The sequence below is a fragment of the Carassius carassius genome, chromosome 28, assembly GCF_963082965.1.
Source record: "Carassius carassius chromosome 28, fCarCar2.1, whole genome shotgun sequence".
Lineage (NCBI taxonomy): Eukaryota > Metazoa > Chordata > Actinopteri > Cypriniformes > Cyprinidae > Carassius > Carassius carassius.
This window is the reverse complement of record NC_081782.1, coordinates 5,119,888-5,134,698: the sequence shown is the minus strand read 5'-3', so window position 1 is coordinate 5,134,698 and position 14,811 is coordinate 5,119,888. Positions and strand designations below refer to the sequence as shown.

Below are 14,811 nucleotides of genomic sequence, written 5' to 3'. Positions count from 1 at the left end.
TTCAGAGTGCTATGAATATATCTAGAAACTTGTGACTAGGTATTTTTCAGGGAATGGGTGTGCGCTGCGACACTGCAGTGTTTGTTTCTCACACATCAGGATTGCTGGCAGTCTTCTCCTGGGACGGGCTCCACAGGGCCCTCGGACTCAGGCTCCTCCCCCTCCTCTGAGACCATCCCTCCTGCTTGGATCTCTCCTTCCTTCTCGTCCTCCTCCTCCTCCCCTGTGGGATGAGTACTGATGTGCAGATCTGTGTTTTCGCACCCCATGGCCTCGTTCTTATCAAAGTCACGGAAATTGTTCTTTGCACCCAAGATGTATTTGCCCAGGATGTTGGCCTGGTCCGGCTCACTCTTGTGTCGCCACTGCAGCTTCTGGTGGAACTCCTGCATCTCAGTGTGCAGTTGGCCTACAACTTTATTCAGCTCGGTGATTCTGTTGCCGACATCTGAGCATCACAACAACAGTAGTTAGTAGCAAAAAGGTTCAGAACAGCGTACTATCATACTACTCATACCATTGCTGCAGTGTGGATCGATTGTATATTTTTTTCTTTATATATGAAATTCCTGGCTAACAAACCACATTTCAAGAAAAAAAAGTTTTCTCACTTAACACTTTCTTCACTCATTATTTTGATTAGACTGGATGTTTGTGGCATTTTTATTTTTATTTTTACATGAAATTAGATATAAAAATGCTAATTCTAAGATAAACTGGCATTCAAAAGTTTGGGGTTGGTAAGCTCCCAAAGCTGCATTTATTTGATAAAAATACAGTAAAAACTGTGAAATATTATTACAGCTTAAACCGTTTCCAACTGTAGTATTTTTTTAAATGTAATATGTCTGATAAAAAGTTTAATTTTCTGTATCATGATCCTTCATAAATCATTCTAATATGCTGATTTGCTGCTCAAGAAACATTTCTTAAGAGGTGTACTTTGTTCACACTGATGAACTGCATTAGCTCAAATGAACTAACAATGAAAAATATTTCTACAGCATTTATTAAATGTAGTTAATGGTAAGTTTAACATTTTCTAATGCATTATTAAAATGATTAACTAACCTTAATAAAGACTAAAAACAATGTAAAAATATATTGTTCATTTATTTGTAATGCATTACTGCACTTTATAATACAGTTTTAACACACCAATAAATGTAAACAAATTAGCAGTGTTTTTTTTAAATCATAAAGACATTTATAATCTTTAAAAAAAAGATTTCTGTAGCTTTAATCAATTTATTCTATCCTTGCTGAATAAAAGAGTTAATGTCTTTAAAGAAAAAAAAATCATACTAAACCCAACTTCTTGTCACTTACTGAGCTGCATATATTGAAATCATGAGACAATGTAGTATAGTGCTGTTTGAAGTGTTACCTTTTACAACATCCTTACTGTTTCACATATAACTTAAAAAACTGAAGATGAAGTATGATAGTGTGCCATTCCAAGCATTGATGCTGACCCCAAAATGGTCATAAGTAACTGTCTTAAAACAAGTGAGTAATCATTTATCAGACACTTTTATCCATTTTAATATGCAGTATTATGTTCTTTAATTACAGGGACAGTCCCTTTGGATAAACAGTCTTGCTAAAAGATCACCTCTTCTGGGGTTTGAACCTACAACCTTGTGGTTACCCGCACAGATCTTCGACCTCAAGGTCACAGCTCATTAGGTACATCGTTTGACATAATTAATGTTTAATGCAAAATGTCTCACTATTATGTGTTTTTTTTTTCTTTTTTCTTTTTTGAATAACTGAAATACTGCAATATTTTTGGATCATTACCTGATGCCAGAAATATGATTTACCTTTACGCTTGCTCTCTTCGAACTCTCTGCGTGCGGCTTCGATGTAGCGGTGCACTAGAGCCTTGGTCACCTGCAGGCGGTATGGCACTCTGCCCTCACCTTGACCTCCGCTGCTATTCAGGGTATTGCTAGACTAAAAAAAATATAAAAATAAAAAAATATGAGAAACACCTCAACAGCCAAGAATTATGGTGGTTGTAGAGCCAGAATCCCCTCAGATGCTCACCAAAGATGCAATGGGAGGATATTCTGGGGCTTTCTTGTTACTGCAACAGCAAATCTTTCGGCAGAAGCTTCTACACAAGACCAGGAGGAACAGAAAGGTTGCATCTGGTTCTAAATGATCTAAAGTCTGTGGTAAAAAAGTGTGAGTTCACATAGTCTGCATAAGACATTATGGCGGTTTGATAGTACCTCGCATTAAGCAGGTCTTCTTACCTCAAGATATAGAAAAGAGCCTTTGGAGATGGGATGATATTAAAGGGAGCTGGCATAGTGAGACCCTCCCTGAAGTAAGTGAGGTAGAGTTTAGAGCGAGCAAACTTCCACTCGACATCTGCGTCATCCTGAGAGGAACATACATAAACATTGTCATTCAAAGGTTTGGGGTTGGTAAAGTTTTGGTAAGGTAAGATATTGTTTTTAAATGAAATCTCTTCTGCTCACCAAGGCTGAATTTATTTGATCATAAATACAGTAAAAACATTTTAATTTAAAACAACAGTTTTCTATTTGAATATATTTAAAACTGTAGCATCATTACTCCAGTCTTCAGTGTCATGTGATCCTTCAGAAATCATTCTAATATGCTGGTCTGCTGCACAAAACCATTTCTTGTTATCAAAGTTGAAAACAGCCATGCTACTTCAAAACTGCAAATCGTAATACATTTTTCAGTATTTTTTTGATGAATAGTAAGTTCAAAAGAATTGCATTTATTTGAAATATTATTCATGAGGGAGAGTAAATAAAAACCACTTACATTTTTGGGTACTGAAGGTTTCTGCAATCGAACTGGTCTACAAATGCTCTCTAATATTATCTTATCTCGTTTATAATGATCTTTAAAGCTTCACACCTCAATCCTCTGGAATGAATTGGAGATCATGGCAATAAGCATGTTGAGTAGCACTATGACGATGAGCAGTGTGTATATCCCATAGAAAATCCTTCCCACAAACTCAGCCAGAGCGTAATCAGGCATGTCTACATATCCCTGGTTTGCCATTCCAAACATGGTCCAGAAGAGGAAGTTAAATGTTTCATTAAATCTAAATTGAGTACATCAGACAAACAGATTCATGTCCGGGTGATTTCAAACCAAACGAACACATGTAATTACATGTAAACAAACTATTAATCACCTGCCAAGATGTGGAGAAACAACATATGGGACATATATGTTGTTTATTCCGCACAAAAATGCGGTTCCGATGATCATAAGTATGAACATGAACCTGTAGAACAAGAAAAACATGTGATGAAAGTGATTTTAATGGTGTTCTCCTCCCGTAGCTATACTGGACGTCCAATCGCAGAGATCAAATGGTAAGATCTGACCTCATCATGTCATCAATCATTCTTCCCATGGATATCTGCAGGGTTCCCAGGGATTCATGGGCCGGCAGAATGTAGGCGAGCCGTGTGAAACTCAGCATGCTGGTCACGGCGAACAGAGTCTCTGCAATCAGCTGAGGATCCTCCTGTTTCCAGTCCTCTCGTACTATTCAAAAAATAATAATAATATTAATTTGAGATGTAATTTTTTTTAATGTATTGCTAGAATTAGTAAAAATTATATATAAAAAAATAACAATTACTATTACTACTGCTGCTACACAATTATCATATCATATTTACTTGCATTTTTAAATGTATTGTAGGTTAAATATTAATATAACAATTGATATACATTTTTTTATTATTATTAATTATTTTAACTGTATTTGTAATTATTAATAATAAAATAAAAATAATTACCACTGTTGTTATTTAATTTATAACAATAATATTTAATGGTATTTTTCATCAATAACACAAAAAATATTATTACGTTAATATATAAAGGTTATTATTATTATTATTACTATTATAAATAGTATTATTATATGACTTTATTATTAAAAATCTTTATTATTATTATTATTGTTGTTGTTGTTGTTGTTGTTTTTTATTTTTATCCCAACTGTATTTGTTAATAATATTAATTAATTAATAATAATAATAATTATTATATATATAATAATTACAATTGTATCATAATATATCTATTATTATTATTATTATTATTATTATTATTATTATTTTAACTGTATTTGTTGATAACAGTATTAATATTGTTGATGTTTCAACTATTTGTTAATAATTTGTCAATTTTTAACTAAAAATACAGATAATTATGATTATTGTATTATGTTGTATCTATCTATATTACTTTCAGTAAGTGTGATATATGGATGGCTTGTTAAAAGAGTGGGAAAAAAAGCTAGTAAAAGATATACTATATGTGAGCTGTCACCTGTGTTGGTGAAATAGTCACACAGTTCTTGAGTGCTGGAGTCCTGACAGAGGAAATAGCCCCTTAGCATGATGAGGATGCGCAGTGTGAAGGATGCCAGATACATGCTCAGAACCATCATATCCACAATGTTCCATAAATCCAGGAAGTAACTCTTCAAACCCTCAATCCAAACTTCCTTGCACTCAAACCAGAAGAAACCTACCAATGCAGAAAGATAAACACTCTATTTTAGACAATAATCATTACATTTACTCTCTCTAAATAAATCAAAGACAATTATTGGCTAGACTCAGAGATTTAAATGCCTATTAAGTGGTTTTCCACTGGTTTTTTATTTGGCAGCGTGACCCACCAGCAACCCATATCATATGGAGAGAGTTATGGAGAATGTTCTGCTTTCGGGAAGCAAAATCGCTGCGGTAGATCTCCATGAAAATCGACTCCGTCAAGAGAGTGATGAGGAACCACATGTATGACGCTGAGTGTAACAGGAACTTAATCACAGGAACCTTCAGCAGTTTACCCAGCTGGCAGAACAAAATAGGTTTTGTCCATATAAATTAATAAATATTAGAAATGCTTTCCAGCTGTATTAAATAAGGTCGTTTGCATGGGCCCATGGGCCATTTTTGATGTTATTTAATTGTTATCACCACTGGCTTAAATTTACCTTGGACTTAGGGGCGATCCAGTAAACGAGGCAGAGAAACGGCATGGCAATGAATATCCCCAAAGACACCAGGAGTTTCCAAGCAGTTCGACTTCCCCTCCAACCAGACAGGCTACCGCACCAAATGGAGGAGAGCACTTGCTGGCAGATGGGATGAGTCACAAACTAGACGAGGAAAACAAACAGTCAGGCCTCCGAGCCAACTGTCAGTCAATCAAACATCCCATACGGCATGAACACAGGGGTCAAACAACTGACAGATGATGTTCACATGCCCTGTGTTTCTCCTCGATCAAAATTAAATAAATAATTCAATTAAATAATCAGTCAAATTAAACTAAATAAAAAATAGTTAGTAGATAGTGAAATTTGATCACATTTATAAGTTGCTACAATTAAACCAAAATGAAGTACCTGTTTTTGATTGTAGTTGACCGCCAGTCGAAGACGCGCGAGGTTGGGGATGCCTTCCTCAAACGTCTGTTCATCCAGTTCTTCATCCTCGCTGTCATCCTCAGCGCTGTTGAGGATGGTGGAAACCTCGCTCTGGTTCCGGCACATTCCCAGAAGCTCCACTGCAAACTCCTGACACAGCTGTTCCAACGCCAGGTACTGCGGCTAAACAGCAGTAAGGAGTTTTGAGAAAGAAATGTTAAAAGTGTGTTTATGAAATGCTGGTAACTATGAAAACAGCTTATTATAAATATACTGACAATTCAATGCAATAATGATGGGAAAACTTGGCAATTAGAGGAAAAACCCAATTGTCAAATTATGAAGCATAATCTGTGCAAGGTCATGCATGTATAAAAAATTCAATGAGTCAGTTATTAGTATACTAATAGCATATTGTCAGTGCTGGGTAGATTACTTACAAATTGTAGTCCATTAATGATTACAAATGACAAAAATATTTAGTAACGTAATCTGGATTGCATATTAAATTTGACTAATATTTGATTACTTTTAGATTACTTTTGACCCAATTTATCACATAGACTTGAATGGGATTGTTGTGTACCATTTTGATTTTGAAACAACAACAACAAAAATAACAAAAAGAAAGAAAATGTAATCCATTCTTTGTTATCAACACCATCAAATCCTTTAAACATTACATTACAGCAGGGTTCCCCAAACTGTACATAAGTGGTAAATTCATCTAGGAAGGAAAAAATTGAAAAGATAAATAAATAAATCAATAATGGGTGTGAATAAAGTTTGAATAATTAAATTTTTCACTTTGTGAATACATAATCATGTAATCCATAAAAAGTAACTGTAATTTGATTATTAACATGTTAAAGCGTAATCTAATCTAATTTCAAGAACTTTTATTTTTTCGGATTATGCAATCTAGATTATATGTAATCAGTTACAATCCAACACTGACAATTCTTGGTAGCTCATGAAAAACAGTCAATTGACTCTTGTTTTTTCTTTATATATATATATATATATTTGCAATGTTTTCTATAAATTAATGAATTTTTCTTCACTCACCTTAAACTCTGGTTCTTTCTTAGAGAGTTTGCGCAGTTCTCGGCTGAGGTGGAAAGCGCTGAGCATGGCGTCTTCTGAGGTGATTGACAGATATGCACGGCTGGCGATGCCTCTGTATGTATTTATACGGGACAGCGAGAACTTAAGCAAGTCGTATTGCCGGCCGTTACGGCACTCCAGGCATGTGCACGAGATGGAGTGAGGAAGAGGAATGTCATGACCTCTCTGGGTCAGCATAGTTACTATCTCATACAGGTCCTTCTGGCAGGCCAACGTTAGTGGTGTCACTCCTGGTGCAAACTGAGAATCATCAATGGAGTGGTCGAAGATGGCCATGCTGAAAGAACGAACGTCCATCTTGTTGCCTTTCTCTTGATCCAGGCGGTCCAGGAGGTGTTTGACGAATCTGGGTTGGTTAGTGTCGACGGCCACCAGCAGAGCCTCGTGAATCTGACGGAAGTCAAACTTGACGCCTAGCAGAAGGGAGGTCATGATGTCTTCGCTGCCCAGTCGGATGGAAAGGTTCAACGCTTCCCTCCATAACCGATCCTCAGATTCATCCAGCTGGCGGATAATCCCGTCTCCAAGGGAGAGGAGACTGTCCACCCAGGCCATGTTGCCCTCTTGGATGGCGGGGATCAGCTCTGGTGGAAAGTGAAGCTTTTTGTTCACAATCTCCCGCCAGTTGTCTGGCTGCTCAGAGAGACGGGACAGAAGATATTTAAAAACCCTTACCAAACCATCATTTATATAAGCAAACTCAAAAAAGCAAAAGCAGGGGAAAAAAATCTGGTCCAATACTGTATATTCCAATAATAATACATAATAAGCAATAGAATTTTATTGACACTTTACAATTTTTTACAATTGCACTGCTGTTCAAAATTTTTGGGTCAGATTTTATTTATTTGATTTTTTTTTTTTTTTTTTTTTAAGAAATTAACGCTTTTATTGAGCAAGAAAAAAAACTGTTTACACATATTGTCGCCGTCATGATCTGGTCACTGAACTTCCGTTAATTCACCACCAGAGGTCATCATCCATAACACAGACTCTCACACTACACACTACACCCTGGAATACATTTCCCATGCTCCATTGCACCAATCAAAGTCACCAGATAACAACCACACATGCACCTGAGACCAATTACACGCACACTCAGCACAATCAATCAGGCATTGGACTTTCTTTTCACACACTGCCGAGTATTGTTCTGCACATATCCCTCCCCTAGTGATACGTAAGCCTTCTGTTGTAGTTTCTATTTTTCATAATTTAGTCTTTAAGCCTTTCCGTGTTAGTTTCTAGTTTTCATAGTCTTGTTTCAGTTCCTTGTTTTCATAGTCTTGTCTCCGTTTCTAGTTTTCATAGTTTAGTCTTTTTCTTGCCTTGCCTTGACCCTTTTGCTCTGGATACTGGATTACCCCTCTTGCTTAGCCCTCTGGATATTGTTCTCTCATCGAAGACCCACACTAGGATATTCTTTGTCTTGCCCTCTATATACCTGTTTGCCAGTGTTTGACCCATGCCTGCTATGACCTCGTCTCTGTGTAATAAAAGCTTGCACATGGATCCGCACATCTCACGACTCGTCAGCCACGTTAGAGTTGCACAACTGTTTTCAACATAGATATTAGCCTAATAAATTATTATTGAACGCCAAATCAGCATATGAGAATAATTTCTGAAGAACAATAATACATATTTTAAATTCTAATAACATTTCGCAACATTACTGTGTATAAATTAAATTTTTTGGCCAAATAAATGCATCCTTAGTGAACATAAGACAATTCGTTAAAAAAAATATAATCTCACAAACCTCAAATTTTTGAACAGTAGTGTATTTACTAGTGATTAATTGTGATTAGTTGCATCCAAAATAAAAGTTTTTTATTTTATTTACATAATATACGTGTGTGTTCTGTGTATATCTATGTGTATATATAAATACACACATGCATGTATATATTTAAGAAAATTTTTATGTTTATATATTAAATATATTTATATGAATATAAATATATACATGTCAATATTTTCAAAATATATGCTGTAAGTGTGTGTCTATATATACATAATAAATACAGTACATAGACATATTATGAGAAAAAAAAAAAAAAAAAAAAAAAATATATATATATATATATATATATATATATATATATATATATATATATTGGATGTGATTAATCGCAATTAATCATTTGACAACACTATATATACCTAAATGATGTAAATTATGTACTAAATTCACTGGTTGGATAATAAAATTTCTAAAATGGACAGTTCCAACTCGATTTGCTGAGTTGTTTTCAACGTCACATTCTACATTATATTAATGTGTCAAGCTGCTACAGTATGTTGGCTGGCAACCATAAACTACTTAAACATTGTTATCTTTTACCATATTGCTGTTGTTTTATATCGGCAATAAGCCATTCAATTTCATCAGTTACCATGATTTTTACCACAGGTAGTGGCCTGTTAGACCCCTCCGCCTTGCATTGTGCCTAAAACCACCCATTACTTTTGGCACTTATTGAATTTAATGCCTTGCAATCAAAACCTTTAAATCTGAAACTCACCGTAAGGTTTTCCATGTTCTTAGTGGAGCACCCCAAATCAGTAAACTTCTTTTGAGAAATACGTCAGATCAAAATAATGAGCAGCTGTCTCATGTCAGCTTGAGAGATGAATCCAGAAAGGAACAATATGCTTGTCACCTTTAAGAACTGTTTAGTGATTTTGTCCTTCTGTACAAGCCTTGTTTTTGTCTACTGATGTCTCATCTTGTTCTGGGAATTAGCCTGTACCACCCACTCAGCACCAATAACAGAGATGCTCCCTGAGGATAACACTTATTAGCACACAGTACTGTTGCATTTCATTTGGATAATTACAGTTTAAATTCTGCTTTTACAATACGACTTTTAACGTGAATGCTAAGGATACGTTCTACCAAAAATGAAAATGTGCTGAATGTTTACTCACCTTCAGGTCATCCAATTTGTAGATGAGTTTGTTTGCTCACTGGATCAGATGTGGAGAAATCTATTATTACATCACTTGCTCACCAATGGAACTTCTGCAGTGAAAGGGTGCCGTCAAATGAGTGTCAAAACAGCTGATACAGACTTCACAATAATCCATAAGTAATCCACACAAATCAGTTAATGCCATGTGAACTAAAAAGATACATGTTTGTAAGAAACAAATCCAACATTAAGATGTTTTTAACAGTTTTATACCATTGCTTCCCACTAAAATATGAGTCCTCTATTCATAATATTGCTTTCTCTGATTATGGACTGGTACTTTGGCCAGAAGCAATGGTTTAAAGTTAAAATGCCTTGATGGATTCATTTAACACAAACAGATAGCTTTTCGCTTCACAATAAGTTAACTGACTGGATTCATATGGATTATTGTGACATTTTTATCAGCTGCTTGGTGTCTCATTCTGACGGCACCCATTCACTGCAGAGCATCCATTGGTGAGCCAGATAAGTGTTTTTTTGAAGAAACATTTTTGAAGGCCTGAGGGTGAGTAGATATTCAGCAAATGTTCATTTTTGAGTAAACTATTCCTATAAAAAAGTGATCTGTACCATGAAATATTCCATTCATTGTAGTGCAAGCTAGCCAGATATTAGGTTCTCTGCTTCCACAGTACATGCCAACAGCATTGCTTGTAGCTTGTCAAACTCGATTGAAGCTGAAACGTTTCTGGACTTGATTAGCATGGGAAGGGTTTCTCTGAAACCAGACAAACAAAAGCATTAATCACAAAACAGCCATGTCGACTCCATCTCAGTCGTCATGATAATCAATTGATCATGACCCTTTGCAACTTCTTTTACCGGTCTAATTTTGAGAAGCACACCCTATGTTCTTTAGAAAATGGCAAATTAATTACCCCAATTGAGTCTGGTGACCCTGTCAAACCCCATCTAGAATGACGCTCTGCTGCGGCAGCTGACAGCACCGGCCCGCTCCGCCTTTGCAATTCTAATGAGTGGTCATTCATCAGCCTCTAACGGCTGGACACTCCACCTGATGTTTAAATCTGCTGATAATATCAAAAACATGCACTTGCCAAAATTTGCTAATTATTACTTAACTGTCAATCAAATTAGTTTGAACGTTACGAGTAAATACAATTTATAGGACTACTCTGCTTTTTTCATGCATTTATAAAAAAGATTTTACAGAGATTCTTCAAGTAGTTAATGGTTCATTTATAGAGTAATTTCAGTGGTTTTCTTTTTAGGATACAATGGTTTAATGCAATTGCTGCTGTTATTAATTGGTTTACATTTACTTGATTCGCTCTACCATCAGTCTTGCTTGGAAGGTAATGATGACAAATGCATCAGCTTCTGCATTTATGCTTATACGATAGGAGACATGTAAACCATGACTTTTAGTGTCTTCATGGTCTGTTTGAAAGATTGATTGAGGAGTTTTGTTGCTGTTGTTAAATGGGGGATAATTGCTTTGTTTTTGATTAACACTGCAATCTGAGCAAGAGGAAAGTAATAAAAAAGGCAAAATACTGAAAGAGAACTGAAATAATGTTGTTGGATTGTAGCATAAAGTTTCATTTGGTGGAATAAGTGTTTCATGTTAAGTACAGCATTTAGAAATATTTTTATATATAAGAACTATGGTGTAAAGTTCTAAACAACAATATGAAGACATTAATGCAGTGACTGATTGTTACTGTAATAATTCTGCTAAAATCTTATTTTTCAGGTCAGCTGCTTTTTGTGACACATACGGATATCAGCTACAAAATACTGTAGGTGCAGGAAATGTATTCTTTTACTTAATAAGGATGCATTAAATCCTTATTTTTAAGGATTTGTATTTTAGATTAATTTCTGTTCATCAAGGAATCCTAAATATATATATAACCACAGCACAGCATATCCATTACAGACAACTTATATATATATATATATATATATATATATATATATATATATATATATATATATGATGCAGCACAAGTTTTAAACATTCATGCTAAAAAATGTTTCTAGAGCACCATATCAGCAAGAATGGTGTGAAAGATTGTAAACCAGAACACTGAAGACTGAAAATTCATTTTTGCATCACACAAATAGATTTTTAAAATGTATTCAAACTGAAAACAGGTATTTTATTCCACGTGTACTCTTCATTTTTGGGTCACACTTGATACATTAGCTGTCAAAAGTGATTGAAGGTACCAAGTGTAACTTTTTTATTTTTCAATCCTTCTATCATGTCCAAATCATGTCCATAATTTTGTGTGTGTGTGTGTGTGTGTGCTCAAATAGCTAATGCGACAAAAGTCTACAAGTGTCATCTCATTTCAGTGCTGCAAAAAAAAAAAAAAAAAAAAGCGAACTGTAACACATTTTTTTTTTCAGTCCACTTCAACCGAAGAGTCTGTAATGATATTTCACAATATTCCTGTTTTCACTGTTCTTTTGAATACATAAATGAAGCCTTGGTAAGCATTAAAAGGCTTCTTTCAAAAAAAAAAATATATATATATATATATATATTTATATAATTACTAAGCCATTATGTATGCATGCATGTAAGTATGTACATATCCAAAGCCACTTTCAACACATTTCAAGTATACATTTTATCACTTTTTGTGTTTCCAGTAAATCAAACCCATAACCTTAATGTTGCTAGTACCAGTTGAGCTTCATTTCACTCAAAGAATAGCCGTTTCTGTCGGATGGCTCTACTTCACCGAGCCGTTTGAAGTTGGAATCGTATAAGTATTCAAGTCAAACATTAAATACATTTAAAGGCAAGTTAATTTGAGAGTGAGACAGGCCGGTACAAATCCAAAACAATGAGTCTAAGGGAAGCTGTGCAGATGCAGGGCCACCTAATCAGATTGTTTTCATTAAGTCTGTTGAAATGACAGAAGCTTTTACTTCACTTCTATTGGATTACCAGGAATGCAGCTCTCTTATGACAATCTGCATTATCGAAACAATCTCTCTCCTCCTCTTTTACCCCCCCCCCCCCCATCTCCCTGGCTGACTTTCCACTCTCTCTCCTGTGAGCTCCATCTCTCTCTCGCTTTGCAGATGGGATGAGCCTGTGAGGAAGGCAGAGTGCTCTGCCAGTTGTGTGTTAGAGAGGGCAGGAATTCCAACCGTACACAGACTATTCCAAGAGCAGCTTCCCTCGTGCGCAGGAAATACATTGGCAATGCGTTTTCAAGCCTTTCTTTGAAGGTTCCCACTGATAGAGGTAAGCTAGGCGAAAGGAAGTTCATCTGTGCGTGTGCATTTGCGTTAATGTAGTTGTCACATAGCATGTTGATGAAAATCAGTCGAAGTGCGCTCACATTAGTCTTACATTACTGTTGAGTGCACTTTATAGTGGATATAATGTGCTATTCGATATCATTCATGGAGTATGTAATCTGTCAGTTTTCTGTCAAAACGTCTGGGTTCAGATGATTAGCTTTGATAGCATGTCAACTTTCATTCTTGGACTTCATGCAAATCCACTGTCAGTCATACTAAGACATTTTCTAAAACTCTCACTTGGGGCCAAGCTTTGCAAAGGTTCCAGAAATATTATAACAGTTAGTTGCTTGGAGATACATAAGGTTCTTTTTTTTTTTCTTTTTCTTGGTTTCTTTTGGAATTTGTCATTGGTGGAGGAAAAAAAAGTAATTTGCCAGATTTTTTTTTTTCTGAAACATGAATTATATATATATTGGTTTTGTTTAATATTTAGAACAGAATCACAGTCATGCTCATACTCACTCTCACTGATATTGCTGAATAATTAAACAAGATAGTTCTGGCTTCTGATTGGTCACAATACAACTATGACACAAAACACCTGTTAACCAGCAGTGGTTCATAGTGAAGTCTATTTTAATGAAAGGATAACTCTTGACAAATCTGCTATTTTATTTTATTTTATTTTATTTTATTTTATTTTATTTTATTTTATTTTATTTTATTTTATTTTATTTTATTTTATTTTATTTTATTTTATTTTATTTTATTTTATTTTATTTTATTTTATTGCTTTTAAATATGGACAGACATTATTGATGAATGCAGTTTATTTTATTATGTTGGTTTATATATATAATATTAGCTTATATTTTAATGTTTCTCTTTTTTAAATGTAGGCTTAATCAATGTCCCATATCTTAGTGATGAATGAATTCCATTTTATTATGTTGGTTTATTTATACAATATTAGTTTTTTATGTGATTCTTTTTTAAATGTCAGCTTATTCAGTGTCCCAGATAATAGTGATGAAAGCATTTTATTTTATGTAGGTATATATATATTATATTAGCTTAGTTTTTAATGCATCTCTTCTTAAATGTTGGCTTACTCATTGTCCAAGATATTAGTGATGACAAATGAATGTATACTGAGGCATCTTTTAAAAATGTACTATCTTTAAGACAACTATACTCTAGATGTTTTAATTCCTGACACACCATGAGACACAAGTTTGAAATTTTCATCAGTGTCTAATGCAAACACACCCTAATTTAAACTAGGGAAATGTAAAAAAAAATTATAATAAATGATCACAGCATGTCAAGCTTTCAGCAGAGGAGAATGTAATTGGTTTTTGTAGGCATTGCCACTGAAAAGCCTCTTCTTTGGCAGAGGCCTGAAATGTTTGCCGAAATCCACGGTGGCACACTTGCCCTCCGAGACCTCGACTGTGTTATTTTTTCTCTCTTGGCACTTTGAGACTCCCACATAATTACATTCTGACAGCACGATGGACAGCACGTCTACAGCGTCCACGCCTCCACAGCGTGAACCAATCCAACTGCATTCAGAACCATGGACAACTCTGCTCTCAGCTCTGCTGTCCATGGTTCTGAAAACAGTTGGATCGGCCATGAAGGTGTACGCCACAGACAGCGGCCTGCTTAAATGCATCCTGACATGACAAGATAAAAGCAATGTAATTGCGGATGCTCGTAAGGCTGTCGTTATGCAGAGCAGCCCATTTGATGGCTAATCTCAAACAGGTTGTTGTGTTTGAGAGCCGTGGCGCGTGTTGATCTAGCAGACAGAAGGAGGGGGGAGAGGATGACAGGAATCCAGGCGCCTGGCTGTAGCCGTCCCGCTCTACACCAATCTGTCTCTCCCGGGCCTGTGTCCAGCACTGCCCCTGGACCTCTGAGCAAGAGTCATTGACCACTGCCATCCATGCTGAACCGTAGCCCAACGTGGAAGTAGATATTGATCAGGGGAATTAGTCTCCTTTGTGGCGC

General features: G+C 35.5%; 2 protein-coding genes across 9 annotated transcripts in view; one reads left to right on the top strand and one right to left on the bottom strand.

Moving 5' to 3' along the window:
• On the bottom strand, window positions 1–14,473 carry LOC132107580 (short transient receptor potential channel 2-like). Its single transcript, XM_059513692.1, has 13 exons — window positions 14,296–14,473; window positions 6,521–7,320; window positions 5,432–5,635; window positions 5,018–5,182; window positions 4,700–4,874; window positions 4,345–4,545; window positions 3,387–3,549; window positions 3,191–3,283; window positions 2,905–3,097; window positions 2,265–2,392; window positions 2,053–2,122; window positions 1,827–1,959; window positions 1–448 (listed from the first exon to the last, which is right to left on the bottom strand). Exons 1-13 carry the CDS (start codon window positions 14,471–14,473, stop codon window positions 96–98), a joined length of 2,856 nt encoding a protein of 951 aa, XP_059369675.1. The 3' UTR covers window positions 1–95.
• Window positions 12,640–14,811, top strand: part of LOC132107756 (roundabout homolog 2-like) — a 386,527-nt gene continuing 384,355 nt past the window's right edge. For 7 of the 8 annotated variants that reach the window (XM_059513947.1, XM_059513943.1, XM_059513940.1 and 4 more), the window contains exon 1: window positions 12,640–12,793. The gene's annotated coding sequence lies outside the window, so the exon portion shown is untranslated. The remainder of the gene's footprint in view (window positions 12,794–14,811) is intronic. The other variant, XM_059513939.1, reaches the window with a different exon arrangement.